Source organism: Pelmatolapia mariae, linkage group LG1 (genome assembly GCF_036321145.2).
Source record: "Pelmatolapia mariae isolate MD_Pm_ZW linkage group LG1, Pm_UMD_F_2, whole genome shotgun sequence".
Lineage (NCBI taxonomy): Eukaryota > Metazoa > Chordata > Actinopteri > Cichliformes > Cichlidae > Pelmatolapia > Pelmatolapia mariae.
The window spans coordinates 10,652,951-10,670,127 of record NC_086227.1 but is presented as its reverse complement, the minus strand read 5'-3'; the positions used below and the strand labels follow the sequence as shown (position 1 = coordinate 10,670,127).

Here is a 17,177-nt window from a genome sequence, read left to right as displayed (position 1 = left end):
TTGATGTGAAGCACTTTGTGATTCATCTTGAATCTGCTCTTTAAATACATTTATTTAAAAACTCAGTTGAAGATAAGATTATTTTATCTCAACTGATTATTCCTTATCGCTTTTTAACAAAACAATGAAATTAAAGAAATTGCATTTTCCCATTTTAAAAGCTGGAATCAAAACTGTTTGTATCATCAGCCCAATGCAATTTAATTAAAGCTTAGTTATTAAAGCTCAGAGCAGCAGGATCACAGCACTTTGGCTAAACTGTAGATAAACATGTCAAAATGATGCAGTTTAGTGCATGTAATGTTCAATATGGGTAGTTGAACTTATTAGTATAATTGTGTTTTATCAGTTAGCACCAACCACAAATAACAGACAACAGGAATGTCTACATCTTTGCAAGTAAATTGCTCATATTAAACCTATCAGCTACAGAGACTTTAGATTTGTTAATCCAGATGAGCTCCATGAAAAGCAAGAAGTTTAAACAAGTATGCAGAAGTCTTCTTGAGTAACTAATTATTGACTTTTACATTAATTACTGACAGCGTTAACATCGAGTGATGCAGTGCACCAGGGCTTGAGTCTGGACAACAATCAAGAACCGGAGATAAAGATGTGAAGAGTACTAAAGCAAAGTTTATTAGAATTAACAAAGAAAACATCACAAAGACAAAATATCTATAAATCTATCTTATTTTCTTTGTCATACAGCAAGTTTACTCCAGACTTGACGAATAAACTTGGGAACTGTAAAGCAGTCACATTTAAAAGGTGGGGTGTAGACAATCAGCTAACCTTAAACTGTCACAAACATCCCAGAGAACAGCTTCTGTGTGAGGAAAATCTCTGGATTTTTCCTGTTTATATTCCACACACACACACGCACTCGCACACACACAAACAAACGCACGCACTCAGACCAGTGTTTTCACTTTGGTCTTTCTGTTGTTCAGACAGGATGCTACGCACTTCGCCTGGAGACTCTCGTCTAAATGAAGAGTGCTACAGTCATCGTGTAGCACCTTCAGGGTCTCAACAGGTGACAAATTATTGAAGTCTGGCAGATGACCATGCGCACATTGTTTATTTATAATTATTTACATATCTGCAAAAAAACCAAACCGTTCCCTTCGTCAGCGTCTTCACTACGCCTCGGGACCGTCCCCTCGCTCGGCGGGGCTCTCGATGCCGCTGGAAACTAGTGGATCCTTGTCAGCTCCTCTACTATCTTAATCACCTCGTCCACTGTGGCTTCACGCTTCATGCCGCTGCCGTCATCGATCTGAAATCGAATGACACCGAGCTATGAGGCTCCAATACTGAGACAACCCCCCCCCCCAGTGCCACTTTCACATCAGATGAAAAATGAACACACACACACACACACACACACACACACACACACACACACACACACACACACACACACACACACACACACAGAGCGCGTTTCAAGCATTTTTACTCAGCCTCACTCCTTCACCTGCATTTATTATTTCACTTGAGTGGACATGAAATGATCTTAAAAGCTTCTGAAAAAAATTACTCAACGCTTAGTTTCTGCCAACTTTTTTATTTATCTATTATTTGATTTTTTTATATGATTGCACTTAATCAGTATAATTTCTTTCATCACTTTCTGCTGCACGTAGAGGCTCTTGGGTTTTCCTGCTGTGAACCGAAACTTCTTTCTACTGGGATTAAATGATGGGCTTTCAATGAAAGTGCAAGCAAACAACACAAAAGAACTGATTACATTTTTTCTTGGACTATGTTTTTTTTTTTGTCTGAATATGACTAAAATGGATAAGGCTGGATTCCAGAGTCTTCTTTGGACAGAGTAAATGTGATGGCATCACTTGAGCTTCATAAAGCTGAGATTTTAATGGGCTTTTTTTTTAGCTTATTAAGATGCTAGGCTGCTGAAAAACAAAACAAGAAACTGTTAGTTGCAGGCTTAATTTTTTATATCAACTATGCAATTAGTTTTTAGTGTACCTATTTTTAGTTGCACAGAGACACCAGTGAGCAGCTAACATATTTTATTTTTATAGCAGTGATCCAACTTTAGCAGAACCCTGGCTTTAAACAGGCGTCTCCTGGCAAACAAACCATCCAAATACTTTGGACTGTCTTTATTGGCTGCTCTCGGGAGGCAAACAGGGAACAGCCTTTGTTTATCAGCTAAAAGTGTAATTTTTTTTTTTTAAATGCAGTAAGGCTAAGAAGACACACAAAGCAGTATATTGTTATTTATTTACCTGCCAAAATTTATTTTTCCACCTGTTCTGCTATGAATGTTATTTCCAGTTCCCAGTCAGCTAATAAAAACTGTCCAAAGAGTCATTCAAAGTTCAGCGTCGCTTTAAGCCAAAAAACACACAAATACAAACTGCATCCTTCTTCACCAGCTGCTCCGGTTGGACCTGTTGGCTTCTGTCAACCTCAGTTATTACACTAGCTTTCATATTTGTTTGTTCACTTTAAATTTAATAATAACAATATGCAACTATACTACAGGGAACAACACTGAATTTACTTCAGTGATATAGATGCAAGTCCATCTCTGCACTTGAGCTGAGTACACGTCATAGATAAGAGAGCTGTCTCACAAACCTAACACAAAGTATTTCTTTACGCCAAAATGGCACTGCCTGCAAGATTTCCAAAGCAATTCAAGTTCCTGCTTTAAAAGTTATGATACAGCTGCACACCCGGGAACAAAGTGTAAAATTTCCCGAAGGATCCTCAGACTTTCAAAACAACTGTGGAGAAAGAGCCTCCATATTACTGGCAGGTACGTGCTGGAGAAAGTGATGGAGGCAAGAACAGACAGGCTGTAAGCTAAACACTAAACAAGCACGGGCCTCATGCCTGCCTAACCTTGCCTCGCTGCTCTTTTGAACATAATACAACTTAAATATGAAAAGAGACGTGAAGACAGAGGTTTGGGAGACGGTTTAAGATTGGACTAGAGCTGCTATAAGACTGACGAGGCCAATCTGACAAGCTGCAAGCACTGGCAATGTTTGTCGTGAGGAACTGATGCTCTCTTGGTAATCACTGAACGTTCCAGGAAGACGGGGATCCTGAGCATACTGACTATCGCAGTTAGCAGACTTGAATCCAAGTGAAAAGATTTGGTGGGATAAAAACAATGAGCTTTTACAAATGAGGCAGATGGAAAACAGCAATTATAGACAAAGGCAATCTGACTAAAGTCATAAGGTTCAGAAAGTTGCACTTTTAATGTCTTTCTTAAATATACTGACTAATCATTTGCAGAGACCAGCCCACACTTTATGTGTAATCAGTGATGACAGTACCGAGGGATGTACAACTTTTTCTTCTACTCAACTAGAGGTCATAAAGGGAAAAGTCATCAACAAACTGTTGGCTTGGGATGAATAATGACTTCTATTTTTTTTTTACAACACGTAGCTGACTCTAAAGCTGACTCTAAAAAGACCTCTGTTGGTATGTTTTTGTAACAATATTTACTCATCACTTGAAAACCATCCTGGTTAAGTGTAGATCCGAACGGACATGAGCTCCTACCTGCAGAGTGCTGACAACCTCCTGCATCTTTGCCCGGCCGAGATCCAGGAAGCTTTCAATGAGGTCCCCGTCAATGAATCCCGTGGCCTGCTCCGTCTTTCGCTCCGTGTGGAAGGACCTCCAGGTGCAGCACAGTCAAGGAAAATCAATACAAGGCAGCTGCTTCGCCTCAGGACAGCACCTTCGGTACAATAACGCACATTTTACCTCAGGCCGAGTCAACAGATATTCACTATAATGAGAAAGCAGTCTAATAAAAGCAGCACTGCTCAGAAGACCAGAGAGAAAAGGTTGGTTGAGTCACCATGTTACTGCTGAATCCATAACAACTCTGCAAGGCTTAATAATACTTTGGGGAATGTATTATCTAGACTAACATGCCTGGACAAATCAATGAAATCTAAAAAACAGAAAAATGCCCTTCACAATTTCCTAAAACCAGAGGTGATTTTCTTAAGCTTAGTTTTGTCTGACCAGCGCTCGGAAACCTAAAAACAAGCCGTCGCAGTACACTACTTCAGTAGAAGATCAATGCAACCAGTAAAACTTCACATTAGAGAAATCAGAAGTGGCTCAAGTTTTGCTTAAAAATGATAAAATAACTCACAAATGACTTCTTTTGCTAACTGCTAAATTGCTGTAGTTTAAGCTGTAAATACAAATCAAATGATGAGACCAAAAGCCTGTGGAGCTGAATACAAATTTTTGCACACTTGAAATATCTATCAAACAAATCAAAGCTAATTAAAAGAAAACAGTATTACTCCTCTCGCTTCTGAAATCACAGCTGTCAGTGCAGTTCACCTCCATCTTTCAGACAGATGGCAAGCGTACTATAAAAGTAAAAAGGATATAAGCTGTGCTCGATTTTTCCCACGCTCTTGATGACTTTGTTGAGGCGGTTCTGCAGGTCCAACAGGAGGCTGTACCAGCCCTCAGACAGGGATGTCACCAGACCTAAACACACAAACACACACACGTTAGTCAAAAACACAATGGAGGCGTTACAGATTTTCACCTCGGCAGTCTTTTGCAGCAGATGGGAAATACTTCTGGGTTCACATCAGCGAGAAGAATTTTAAGGACTAGATTCATAATAAACTCATAACAGCTGTATAATTAATAAATCAAAAGATCATTAGTGTGGCTGCAATCTCCCTAATACAAATTTCATGCTTGTATGCTGGGACTATGTTGGGTGTAAAGAAGCATGATTTCAACAGTTCAATAATTTAAAAGATTTCCAAACGGTCTCATTTTGAGACCGACTGTGCTGTAAATATTGTAGTCGCACGGTTTTGGGGGAGTGGTGCGCTCTTCTCTGTGCTACAAATTAAAGTTCTGGTACACAGAGTGGGCTACTCTAACGCTCTGGGGAAGTAATGTGCACTCAAACTGATTGCCACAAAAAATAAAAAAACAAAACAAAAAAAAGCAACTTGTGAACAAAGAGTTGCACTGATGTGCAATGCAGAACTTATTTCTGTGTCTGTAAAGTCATGAAAGTGTTTTGGGACATGAGCCTGGAGGATAGCAGGGCAACAACTAACTACTATAATCATCTATTAATCTGATTAGCTTCGACTCAGAAATGTCAGAGAAATAAAAATGTAAAACAAAACTTGGAGCAACAACTTGATGTTAGGCACTTAACTCTTTTATGTTTAATAAAAAATGCTAAAGTGAAACGCTGTATGCCAATGTGATGGAAGCCTGTGCCGTATGTGTCAATAAACAGTAAATTCTATTTAATATGCTTTGTGTTGCTGTGACTGATGTGGAGCAGAGAGACTATAAAAGTGTTCCAAATAAAAGCTGCAGAAAAAAAATGCGACATTATTTTTGTTCATCAGAGGGTTAATGAAAGGTCTTTGATCATCAGTCTACCCTCTCCTTCTCCCTTTTCCACTGGAGGATTAGTCCCAGCAACTCAGTGCACCCAAATACCACATTCTGCATCAACAGTTCTGGATGAAAAAACAAATTAATATGCATTTTCTCCTGCTGATCTTCTAGGAACTTCTATGTAAATTTGACTCATGGCTCATCATTTGCATGTTGTCTTGTTTTGTTTAACAAACAGTCAGAAATTTTTAGATAGAATATATATATGAAGTTGGGGAAAAAATTAAATCGAGTGGAATAAATAGATAAAAACTACAATTTATTCAATTTGGCCTCATGCTAGAACAAAACATATTTTGGAGGTTTAGCTAAAAGTTAAAAAAACAAAATAAAACAAACATTTTAAACTTAACCACACTGATTAAGCTCCGCAACTCCTTAGTAAATACTAACATCCAGTATTCTCTATTTGACTAATAACACAAGTAAAAGATTTAGAATTTACATTTAGCATTGGAAGACTGTTCCTAAAGCTCTGTCTTTCCCAAATAATGGACTCTCCCGCGTTACTTCAATCGATCACAATAATCTTCCTATCTAAGATTACCTACTATCCATTTTCAACAAGTTTATTGCAAGTTTATCCTCTTGTTTGTTGCTATCTGGCTGGAATAATCTTGTGGCCTTGCAGCTTCTTTCCAGTAATGTCTAATGAATCAAAACATCTCAGAGCAATAACCCTGGCAGAGGTATTTATCTTCATTAGACACTGAAGCTCACTTTAGTTTACCAGCTCCTGTGGAAACCTTTAACTGGAGCGTACAATGGAAATTCTCGTATCCTGTTAAACTTTCTTCTGACACTTTTTCAGGAGTCACAGAGAGAGTGCTGAGGGGAAATTATGTGCTGCGTGTTGGTGCTCTGGGAGACCAAGGGTTGAAATACTGCTGTGTCTGAATGTTGTGTGCTCCACGTTTTTCATCCCTGCCTTCATTACTGCCAGGATGAAAGTTACTAGTTTTAATCTGAGTAATGAGGTGTAAACTGTGATTTCTTTTCCTTTCTTATTCCTTTCTCAAATGGAAACATTAGTTTTAAAGAAATGGCTTTGGAGACGTTTGTGCACCCTCTAATTAGCCTGAGGTATATGAAAACACTGACAGTGACTGTAGCACTGCAGAGGCAGTCATTTGCTAAAGGACTGTCATTGTGAGATTTTTCACCGGATTTTTTTTTTTTTTTTTTTAATTTCCTACCAAAATCTGTTAGAAAACTGTTCACAGAGATACCTGTGGTTTATCCTGAGCAATGGAGGCAGCGTTTAGAAAAAACACACGCTGCTGTTAAGCTTTTGATTAACAAAAAATATGCAGCTCTGTAAAATATAAAAACCACCTGGCTGTAATAATCTGCTATTCTCTTAAACACTATTCTCACTAGAAAGAGGTAAGAAAGAGAAACCAGGTTTTTTAAATTAAAATTCTAAATACTTGTATAATTCTTCTCATTATTCATCTACATATGCTGATCAGCGAAAACACTGAAAACACAGAGGTGAAAAGATCAACATTGAGAATCTCACTAGAACTGGTTAAAAACAAAAAGAGAGAAAAAAAATGCTGCCTCTTAGACCGTGTCCTTTCCTGGCGTATTTCATGATGCACGCCTTACTGCTTGAAAAGAAAAGAGCCCGGGTGCTATAAACTGGCCTGTCCAGACCAGTCACCTGAGCCAGTAAGAGAGAGATTTCTCTTTTAAACCTACAGCAACTCCTCAGTTCATCAATAAAGAGCGTAGCAAGAAGAAGAAGAGGGAGATTCAATAAAGTGCTCAACATCTAACCTTTGACAGCATTAAATTTAAAATGAACTGTATTTCCAAAAACAGTTTCATTTTATTATCTTTTAAAATTAAACGCAGGGTTAAAATTAGCTTGTTCTATTTACATCTTACACCACACCAACACCACAGAATAACTCCTGCTATCAATCCTCTATTGAATAATGATGGAAACTCTCAGCAGTGGCTATTACAAATAAATCCATGTTAATCTATAAAACTGGACATTACTAATGAGTGGGAAAATATTCATATTTTCCCATTTAGGTGAAGTAATGCTAAAAGAGAAATTTAAGTTAGTTAAGTTTAAGTTAAAAATCAGATTTAGCCAACAGTTAGATGACTGGAGCCCCTAACTTCTCAGTGCATCTTTGCACAAAGTCTGAAAAACAAGGAGGGTGGGGATAAATCTTGCCTGGCTCTGAAAACTATCTACCTCCCGTCACTTCCACTAATTAACAAATTATCTCTCATTTGTCTGACCAGGACAAAAGCCAAGGTGAAAGTAAAGTTTTGGAGTGCTACATGCTGAAAAGTTACTTGGCTGGGAGCCTCCACTCAGTTCAAGGAAACCAGTGGACAGTAGGAAGTTCCTACTGCCAGCCAAGAAACAGTGCAGCGTTTGTCTTTGTGTAGACTGAGAGGTAGTGGGAACTAAATGTTGTTACCTTTGTCACTTGGCATGTAGTTTCCACCTCTTCTCAGTCTTGGGAAGCTAAGCTAACTAATACTGGCTAAGCTAAACTAAGCTAACTAATACTGGCTGTAGGCTTACAGCAATTTGTCATTTGTCATCTGTGCACTTACCAATCATGCCATTAACCGTGCCAAAGAGCACTGAGCCCTGGGTGGGTGTGGAGCTCTCGCCGAGGTTCTGCAGCACCAGAGAACCATGACAGAAGACATTTACAAACTCCCCAAGGTGAAACAGCCCCACTTCCTGCAGGTGCTGACGCTCCTCGTCTGTGGTGGCCGCACTGACCAGAGAAAGGACGGTGGGAGAGAAATGCAAAAGGTGGAGAGTGAGGGATTATAAACAATAAAGAATAAAACATGTGAGAAAAAGAGTTGATGTATGAGCAAACAGGAGAGAAAAAATAAAGTGCAAAAACAAAGAGAAAATTATGTCAAGGGAAAAATGTAAAAAAAAAAAGAAATTATTGGGGGACAGACTTGATCGATTAAACAAAACAAAAAACAAGGGGGGCAGAGACATTAAAAGCGTTAGAAAAGGTCAGAGAATGATAGAGAAGTAATGGATAAAAGGGTGAGAAACGGGGGAGAGCAACAGGAAGAGAGATGTGACACAAAAATAAAGGTCAAAAGCATTGAGAGGTCCAGCTTGATGTAGAAGGCGGATAATAAGCTGGGACATAAATGTAGCACACTCACTTCCAGACCACATCTTTCTTACTTTTCCTTAAAGTCAACACTTGTTTTATAGCAGATATACTAAAGAGAGAAAGGCAGCAGAGTGGCTAAAAGTTCACCGCTGAGATAACTTCCAAAACAAATGCAAGGACAATTGCTGCTGCATCACATTCACTCCAGTGATGGTGCTCTACAAAGTACTGTGCAACTCATGGTAAAAAACACCCTCGTAATAAGATGATACTGCTTTCAGTGAATAAATGTTGGAGTTGACACAAACTTTTTGATGGTTGACTTCAATGGAAAATGTAATGGGGCCGTAATGCTTACAGGAATCATTCAAGTTAATGTGCAAAACTACTCACGGCACCGTTTATACTGCTCCTCCTCACCTGTCTTTTTGGCAGACAAACAGATTGAAGGCGTTCTCCGCCCCCAGGAAGTTGTCGTCATCCAGAATTTCCACTGCACTCATCCAATTAGGATTGAAGTCACGGGCAATCTAAAGCAAATAATCAAAAAAACCCAAACAAACATAAGATATGTCAGAGAAAACCATAAACACCAGAGAGGTCCTGGGCAAAACAAAGGTGGTACTTGTCTCCAAGCAGATACTGCATTATCTATGAGCTAAGAAGTGCTGACTCCAAACATACTGCTTTTATGTTTCAAGCCCTGAGCAACATGAAATGTCCTTGAATACAAAGACATGAAAAATGCTTTTCAAATCTGTTCTATTCATTCAGCTCACTATAAGGATCCTGAACTGGGTCTATGATGGACACTATATATAACTCAAAGTATTTGCACTGTGAGCTCACTGGCTTATTTTAAATGAAGGAAAAGGTTGCTAGATCATGTACAACTGCAGCAATAAGCCAAACATGCCCTAAACAATGCCCCGCTTTATCATCTATTTTACTGTTAATAGGAGTCTAATTGGCAAAGCAGATCACCGTGCTGTATTAAAGATGACTGAAAATTAGTGTTTGAGATGATAAACACATTAAGATGACCCCTATTGATCATTACAAAGAATACAGGTTCACAGGACTACAGATAAATATAAGGCCAATATTTACTTTTAATCTTGTTTATCTTCTAAGGTAAATATCTAGCTGTTTATCTGTTGAATGTGTCATTACATTCAAAAGCTAGTTGCAAACTATCTCTGCTTTCTGTTTGGTGCTGAGCAGTAGGGGTTATATTCTAATAACTATCTTGAAATATTTCAAGAAATGTGTGATAATGATATTTCTGGCAATGTAGAAAAAAAATACTGAACTGAAGCAGTGTAAATGAATGAAGGGCATTTTCCAGCCTTCTTTTCCAATGAGCTACTGTCACTGATGACACACTTCCTAATTTGAAGTGTGAATCTACTGAAACAAGGAACAATATAGTGCAACAGTAGTGACACAACATAAATCAGGTGTAGCACAAAAGTAGTTTGAGTAGCTAGTTTTCCCAGGAAATCTTTGAGAATAAAGTAAATGCTTAACACTAAGTAATTTAACATGGTAGCAGATGGTGTTGGGCAGCTCCTGATAAGTTACAATGTTAAATTGCTTAACTTATCAGGAGCGGCCCAACACCATCACATAAAAACATCCCACATCACCAACTGCGAGCATCACCTTCTTTGTAGCCAAGCTGTACTGGACAGCTTTGGCCTAAAGTGTTGAAACACATTTGTTGTTTCCTCGTTTTGCATGAATGGATTTCTTGCATGTTGTTGCACTGGGTTGTATAAGTAGCTCCTGTTTTACGTACTAAATCGTCATTGTAGGCTGACATGTGTGGCTGTTGCTCTCACACACGCCTTGGCTTGTCTCGTTAGTCCATGCACTAGAGAGTGTAAATGCATGCCACTGCTATAGAAATGATATCACAATACGACATTTTAATATCACATATCAAATTGATTGTGTTATTGTGAATGATGTTATATGACAGAGTCCTAATGGCCAGATAGAGAAATATACAGCACTGTACACTAAAACAAACAGCCTGTTGCACAGAACTGCTGGCAGAGAAAATTAAAGATTTTCTATCTCCCAACAGCAAACTACAGAGTACTTTTTTTTTTTAGGTCCAACACTTGATCTATTGTTAATGCAAAATATTGATTATACTTGCTTTGGTATGTAAGAAGATAATATTTTCCATCTAAAATTTTGAGGCACTTGAAGGTATGTTTTGTTTCTAAATAAATTCAAGCCCTTTTGGTCTCCAGGACTTATTACACTGAGCACAACAACACAACACGCACACAATAGGATGCGTGACTCATCATCAAATCTCTGCATCTTTCTTCCACAAATCAATTTGAACACTTTGCTCATCAGAAGGCTGGGAGGTATGCGGCTATGCGTGGTAGACATTAAAAAAAATAACAACAACAACATTTATACCCTGAAGAGAAGAGTTAAAACATGCAAATGTGGGTAAACAGACACTAAACCAAAGTCTTTAAAAATAAAATTAAATTCTTTCAAAACCAGCAGCCTTGAATGAAACTCAAGGTTAATTTGTGTTTTCACAGCTGTTTTCGGTACAGACAAACCAACTTGTTTGATATATTAAACCTTCTCTTCTTACCTCTTCAAAGTTGCCCTCCATGGATTTGTATGCCAGCAGCAGGACGGACCTCATCAAGTCTCCCACCAGAATGAAATCTCCTTTGGTCTTCAGGTAAAGGGCCATGATATTGTTGTAGTGGTTACACTCGGTCCTCAGCTCCTTCTCGGCCGTCCACTCGTACAGACGGACCTTAAACAAACAATAAGCGTGTATAATTGTTGGTTGTCAAGCTGCCAAAGATAAAAGCAGCAGCGATTAGCTTTAGCCACGTTTGATGAAGTGTATGACATTTTACTTCCACAATGCTATCACTCCAGATTGTGTGTGAGCATGAGGGCGAGGTGCTGATTGAGTACATGAATTATAAGCTGCAACATTAATGAACATTAAACGGCTAATTACACTCGCAGTTTCATGCTGTCTGCACCAGCTAACAATTTTTTAAAAATGAATTTGAGTCAAGCAATTGACAAAAAAAAAATCAAGGTAGATTTCTGTGACCTAATTTCTACTCATGATGGTAAACTCAATAGATCAAACACTAGCCGGTTTTATTTGGAATGATTATTATTATCATTATAGTCATCATCTATTGTTATTATTTCAAAAAATGTAACTACATGTAAGAAGTTTACATTACAACAACAACAACAAAAAAAAACCCAACAAAAACAAAACAACTTCATCCTTAATTCATTTAATGACGTTTTTTTGTTTTACCTTTGGATCTATTTTTTTCTTTGTTTTGTATAGTTGAGTATAATTTAAAAATGTAATAAACATTTTCAAACTTTATTTACTCAGCTGCACTAGAGTTACTAAGAGGGAGAAAACAAACAAACAAACAAAAAAAAGAACCAAAAAAAGATGGTTGCCCATCAAATTTTTGTTGTTGCTGGAGACAATTTCAAGTAGCTGCAATCACCATGCAATATCCTCAACCTCTGGGTCACCAATTTTGATCACAAGGTGTTTACACAGGTCGCTCGTCTCTAAACAATCACAGTCTCACTTCGATCTATTTTGTATTGCCAACGTTGCTATCAATCTGAATCAGTAATGACTCTTGACTGTTTGTCTTTGCGGTAGGGGACTCCACTCAGCTTGTAGTCCAATATAAGAACAAGATTTCTACTTCAGTCAGGAATTTCTTAAATTTCCAGAAAAAATTTAAATTATTTGTTTGTCTATATCAAGTTTGAGCAGAAATAAAGAGTGTAGTGCTTAAAAGACACTAAGGTGCAGAAAGAAAGATCCAAGTGTAAAAATCTGTAGTTTAAAAACAAAACAAACAAACAAAAAAAGATAAGAAAAAATAAGAAAAATTGTCCAGTAAAAAATCCCAAACATTTTGCATAATGCTCTACTGAGGTTGTCACCATAAAGAAAAATTAATACTGCTTCCAAGATTGATTACCCTTTAATCACTGTTTATCTTTGGGAGCTAGAAGGTAAGTTTGATGTGGAAAGTTAGCTGCAGTGAGTGATGAGTTTCAGATATCTGAAACCCATCACTAAATCTTTGGATAAACATGACTTTCTAGCTTTTAATCCTTTTAATCTATCTATATCTTAGTGTGAATGAGTGTGGTATTACAAAAGAGTGAGGGGTGAGGCTGTTTCTTTCACACTGTATGTCAAGCAATCCTCATATTTATCCATGTGGGATCAACTGCTTTAGATATTGAAGAAAAACTGCTAAGGAGGTACTTTTTGTCATTTCCCGTGACAATCAAAGAAAGTCAAAACAGGCAAATCATTCGGAGGTGGACTAAATGAAGCACACTGAGCAATCTGACTGAAAAAGTATTTGCCCCCTTCCTGATTTCCTATTGTTTTGTATATTTGTCACAATTAAATTTTTCAGATCATCAAACAAATTAAATATCAGATAAAGATAACAAATAAAAACAAAATGCCATTTCTTAATGAAGGTCTTTATTAAGGGCAAAAAAATTCACACCTACATGGCCCTATGCAAAAAAGTTAACCCCCCTTGTTTCAACATAAATCAACTCCAGCCACACCCAGGCCTGATTACACCACACCAGTTCTCAATCAAGAAATCACTTAAATTAGGACCTGCCTGACAAAGTGGAGTAGAACAAAATTCTCAAAAGTGTGACAAATATTAAAAAGAGGAACTCAGGAAGGGGGCAAACACTTTTTCACACCACTGTATAACCTCTGCAAATTTAAAACGTTCACCACTAGGGGACAGCATTATATCCGTGTTTGTGTTGAAAATCGTGCTGGTTTTGTTTTAATTGTTTATTTTTAGGTCTATTCTCATTTCCTCAGTCCAACGTCGGACATAAGAATGTGTTATTTTGTTCACCTACATAAATGTTATATTAATTCAATGCTCCATCTTGTGCCACAAATTGATATTATATGAAAGTACAGCCTGGTCCCAGGTCACCTTCAGCTGAGGTCTCTTCAGCACAATACAAAGAAGTTTTACAAAAGTACGCTTAAGGAATAAACACTCTAGAGTCTAAATGTTATATATTCACATACTATTTGGAAGAGAATATGCAGCCATTCTTCACGTTAAGGTTAAATGAAGGATCTGAGTGAAAATTTCTCTAGTTGGAAGCTGAACTTGAGCATCTGCAGAGCCAGGTCAGTTATACAAGTAAACACATGTCACAACTCAGTTTTCTCGACACATGGTGAGAAAACTGAAGCAAAATAGAGAGTTGCTGCTTTTAATCTCTGGACCACATGGTAAATTGTGACGTGGGAAGTGAAAAGCAATTGTGATGGAGGTGCCCTTGACTCAGGCACCTTCCCAAGGGCCGAAAGTAAAGATTTAATTGTGCAAGCAAGTTTTTTCAATAAAAGAAAAAAAAAAATAGAATCTGACAAATTAAAACAATTTAACCCTCAAGCTGCACTTTTCTTCAGGTCTTCAAGCATGACTATAAGAAGAAGTCAAGATTTTTCAAAGACCAGCTAAGAATACTAATGACCACTTACTGTGCTATTTATGCTGGCCAGCAATTTGCCATTGAACTCTACCATAGAGTAGACAGCTCCTTTCACCTCCTTCTCAGCAACGGTTTGGAGCTTACCTGGAGGAAAAAGCACAGTGTCTCCCAGTCAGTCTTGTGTTAACTTTCAAAGCATTAGACATGAAAGGTTGAGTTAAACTAGCTCCTACAAAAAAAAAAAAGTGACTACTGCTCAATTACTGAGAGATGTGGGAAAAAGTGAAGAAAGGAAGACAGATGCGTTCAGAATGAGGATAGGCAAAATGAAGAGTTGCAGGAGGATAAACGAAAGGCACGCAATGCACCTTGAGAGGGGCGCAGTGTGAAAGGAAATGAGAAGAATCAGTAGTGTCGAGAGGAGGAACGTCTGATAAGAAGTGATAAGAAAATGATTAAGTGAGGAGGGAAACAGGAGCGTGGCAGGACAAAGTGTTCGTGCGTGAAATACAGGACAGAGGGTGGAGAGGAGAAAATGAAAACAGGTGAAGGATGAAGAGAGCAAGGCAAAATGAGCCGGGCTGAGAAGGCAAATGGGATAAAGGTTGAAGAATAAGACAGAAAAGTGATTTTAGGTTTATTTGCTGCAAATGGAGAAAGCTGAAGAACGTTTGGGTACTGACCGTCGGTGTAGTGGAAGACAATGATGCGTCCTTGCTTGGGCTCAGCCTCCTCTGGGTACACCATGGCGGTGCCAACGATAAAATACACAGACGGGTCTTTTCCCAGGCGACAAGACACCAGGCTGAGGGCATACTCACTGGGGAGGAACTGATGGGCATGCAGAACTGACAAATACACAAAATACGAATGACTTTGTTAGAAATGTAAAACAAGGAGAATGTTACTTGAACTTAAATTTTTTGTTAATAGTTGAAGAATGATTCTCTTCACAAATGGAAACACTGTAACATTGCAATAAAAAAAATCGGACAAGGCAAGCATGAGTGGCCAAGCAGGTTTTTAACTACAATATAGAGGAAAAACTACTGTAATCGCTGTTATACTGTCCTTTCACAACACACAATGTCCACTTGAACAGTTAAATAATTTTTAAATAATATTTGTTAAGACGTTATTAGTATTGTTAGTATATAAAAATCTACAGACAATATCCATGATGTGAACCTCTTTTCAGTTCACAATTCAATTGAAAAGTAGTGCCGCTGGATACTGTATAAACAACAGAAAATCAAGACACCACACCTGCCCAGATCTCCCTCTACCATCCTCTCACGTTGCTTCTTTTGAATCAGATTTATCTCGTTGAGGTGAGAGCTCAGGTTTATCTGAATAGTGCAATCTCAGCAGCACATTACACTGGACTCAATGTCGTGCAGTAATTGTATAACACTGCACAATACATTCATTAATAGATGTATCTATTTTAAACACATGTCCCACACATCCTCTGGTAATTGTTCGCCCAGTTCAGCTCTCCATTCGTTGTTAATGGATGGCTTCATAATTAGACAGCATGCTTTTGTCTTCTCATCCAAATATCTTATAGCCAAGATGGAGGATTGCCTACAGGTCTGTTTGATTGTTCTTGGCCCATTGTACTTTTTTTCCCCCCCATTTGTGTTTAATGCCAATTTCGATGTGTGACGCTGAACAAGATTTTCAGAATAATGTAGCAAACTGGGCTGATCCCCTGCATCTGTATACTATGAAGACAGGCATAATTTCTAATCTCCCTCGCTCTCTTTTTAGGTTTATTGCACCTGTCTAGAGAGGAAATTTTTCAATTTTATTGCTGCTTTTGCTCATTAACCTAGGCAGTGTAGGTGGAGGTAATTAATAAAATATAACTGCATACAAATCAGGATCTGCACACTAATGCATCAAAATGTGTCTCCATATCTGATGGAAAACTCACAACATCTAAATGAGCGGTTATCTGATTGCACATTAATAAAGCAGAATGAGATGTGGACACAGTGTGCTGAACCAGTCCCTTATTTACATATTATTAACATATAACATACACTAATTTATGTGGGGATGGTCATGCCTGGGTATTTAAAAAAAGGCTTGGTGCAGTAAAATCTGCAATGCAAAATAGACTGAAGGAAATCCTGCCTGGGATTCAGCTTGAACACTGTTTGCATGACTCCCAAAAATCATTCAGTTATTTAATAAAGAGCCAGAGGTTTGCTTTAGATACAGAATGCCAAATGTTTTATGAACCTTTTTACAATCACAGAACACAAAAAACCCACCATAAAAACACAAATATTTAAGCAGAAAATAAGATTAAATAAAAGAAAACAGCAACTTTTATTAGCAAATGATGACCATGCACCATATTGCCAACAATTTTACATTACTTTACTATAATATGCTCCTAGTTCAAATGGAAATATATATTCTGCTGTCTCACCTTCAAAGGTGTGTTGATCCACAACCAGCAGATTGTGAACCTCCACCTCTTCCCCAAAGGAAGTCTCGTGGGGAGAAGTGCTGCTGGGGAAGAGCTTGCTGGAGCTCACACTGCTAGAGAGAGCCTAGAAGGATGCAGATTTATGAGATGGAACAAGCAAGAGAAGGGCAGACAAAGCCAAACACAGGTTTATAAAACAATTCAAATCCCCATTTCAACATGAGCTGTGTGAACAGCACAGTCGGCACCATCTGTGGCAGCAGATGTGCAGCATTTTAAAATGAGGTAAACATCATTCTGGTCATCACATGTGAGAGGCGCTCTGGCAGTAAATGCAAACACAAATAAAAGTATACACCTGTCCCCTTGGAGAAGATAAAGAGCCATGCTGAGCGGGCATAACACATACTGCCAGTGTGGACGTTTCTGATTAGCTCTCCATGTGAGAATCCCTTTGAAAGTCTCGTTCTACTATTTTTTTTTCTTTCTTGTCAGCTAAAAAGTCGTCATCTGCGTTTCGTGTCGACAAATTAAACAAAAGCTGATTATGTTCCCTGTTGTCAAAATTTGATGTGAACTCTAAACTCTAACCAGATAAATTGAGC

General features: G+C 38.1%; 1 protein-coding gene across 1 annotated transcript in view; it reads right to left on the bottom strand.

The window, feature by feature from the left end:
* Positions 1–616: 616 nt before the first annotated feature.
* The window catches only part of ddb1 (damage-specific DNA binding protein 1), a 46,340-nt gene continuing 29,779 nt past the window's right edge, over positions 617–17,177 (bottom strand). The window contains exons 19-27 of the mRNA XM_063471581.1: positions 16,573–16,696; positions 14,813–14,977; positions 14,179–14,273; positions 11,215–11,385; positions 9,006–9,115; positions 8,050–8,219; positions 4,413–4,515; positions 3,559–3,682; positions 617–1,282 (exon numbers count right to left, since the gene is read on the bottom strand). Of these exons, the coding sequence (XP_063327651.1) occupies positions 1,199–1,282; positions 3,559–3,682; positions 4,413–4,515; positions 8,050–8,219; positions 9,006–9,115; positions 11,215–11,385; positions 14,179–14,273; positions 14,813–14,977; positions 16,573–16,696 (1,146 nt within the window). The 3' untranslated portion in view covers positions 617–1,198. The remainder of the gene's footprint in view (positions 1,283–3,558; positions 3,683–4,412; positions 4,516–8,049; positions 8,220–9,005; positions 9,116–11,214; positions 11,386–14,178; positions 14,274–14,812; positions 14,978–16,572; positions 16,697–17,177) is intronic.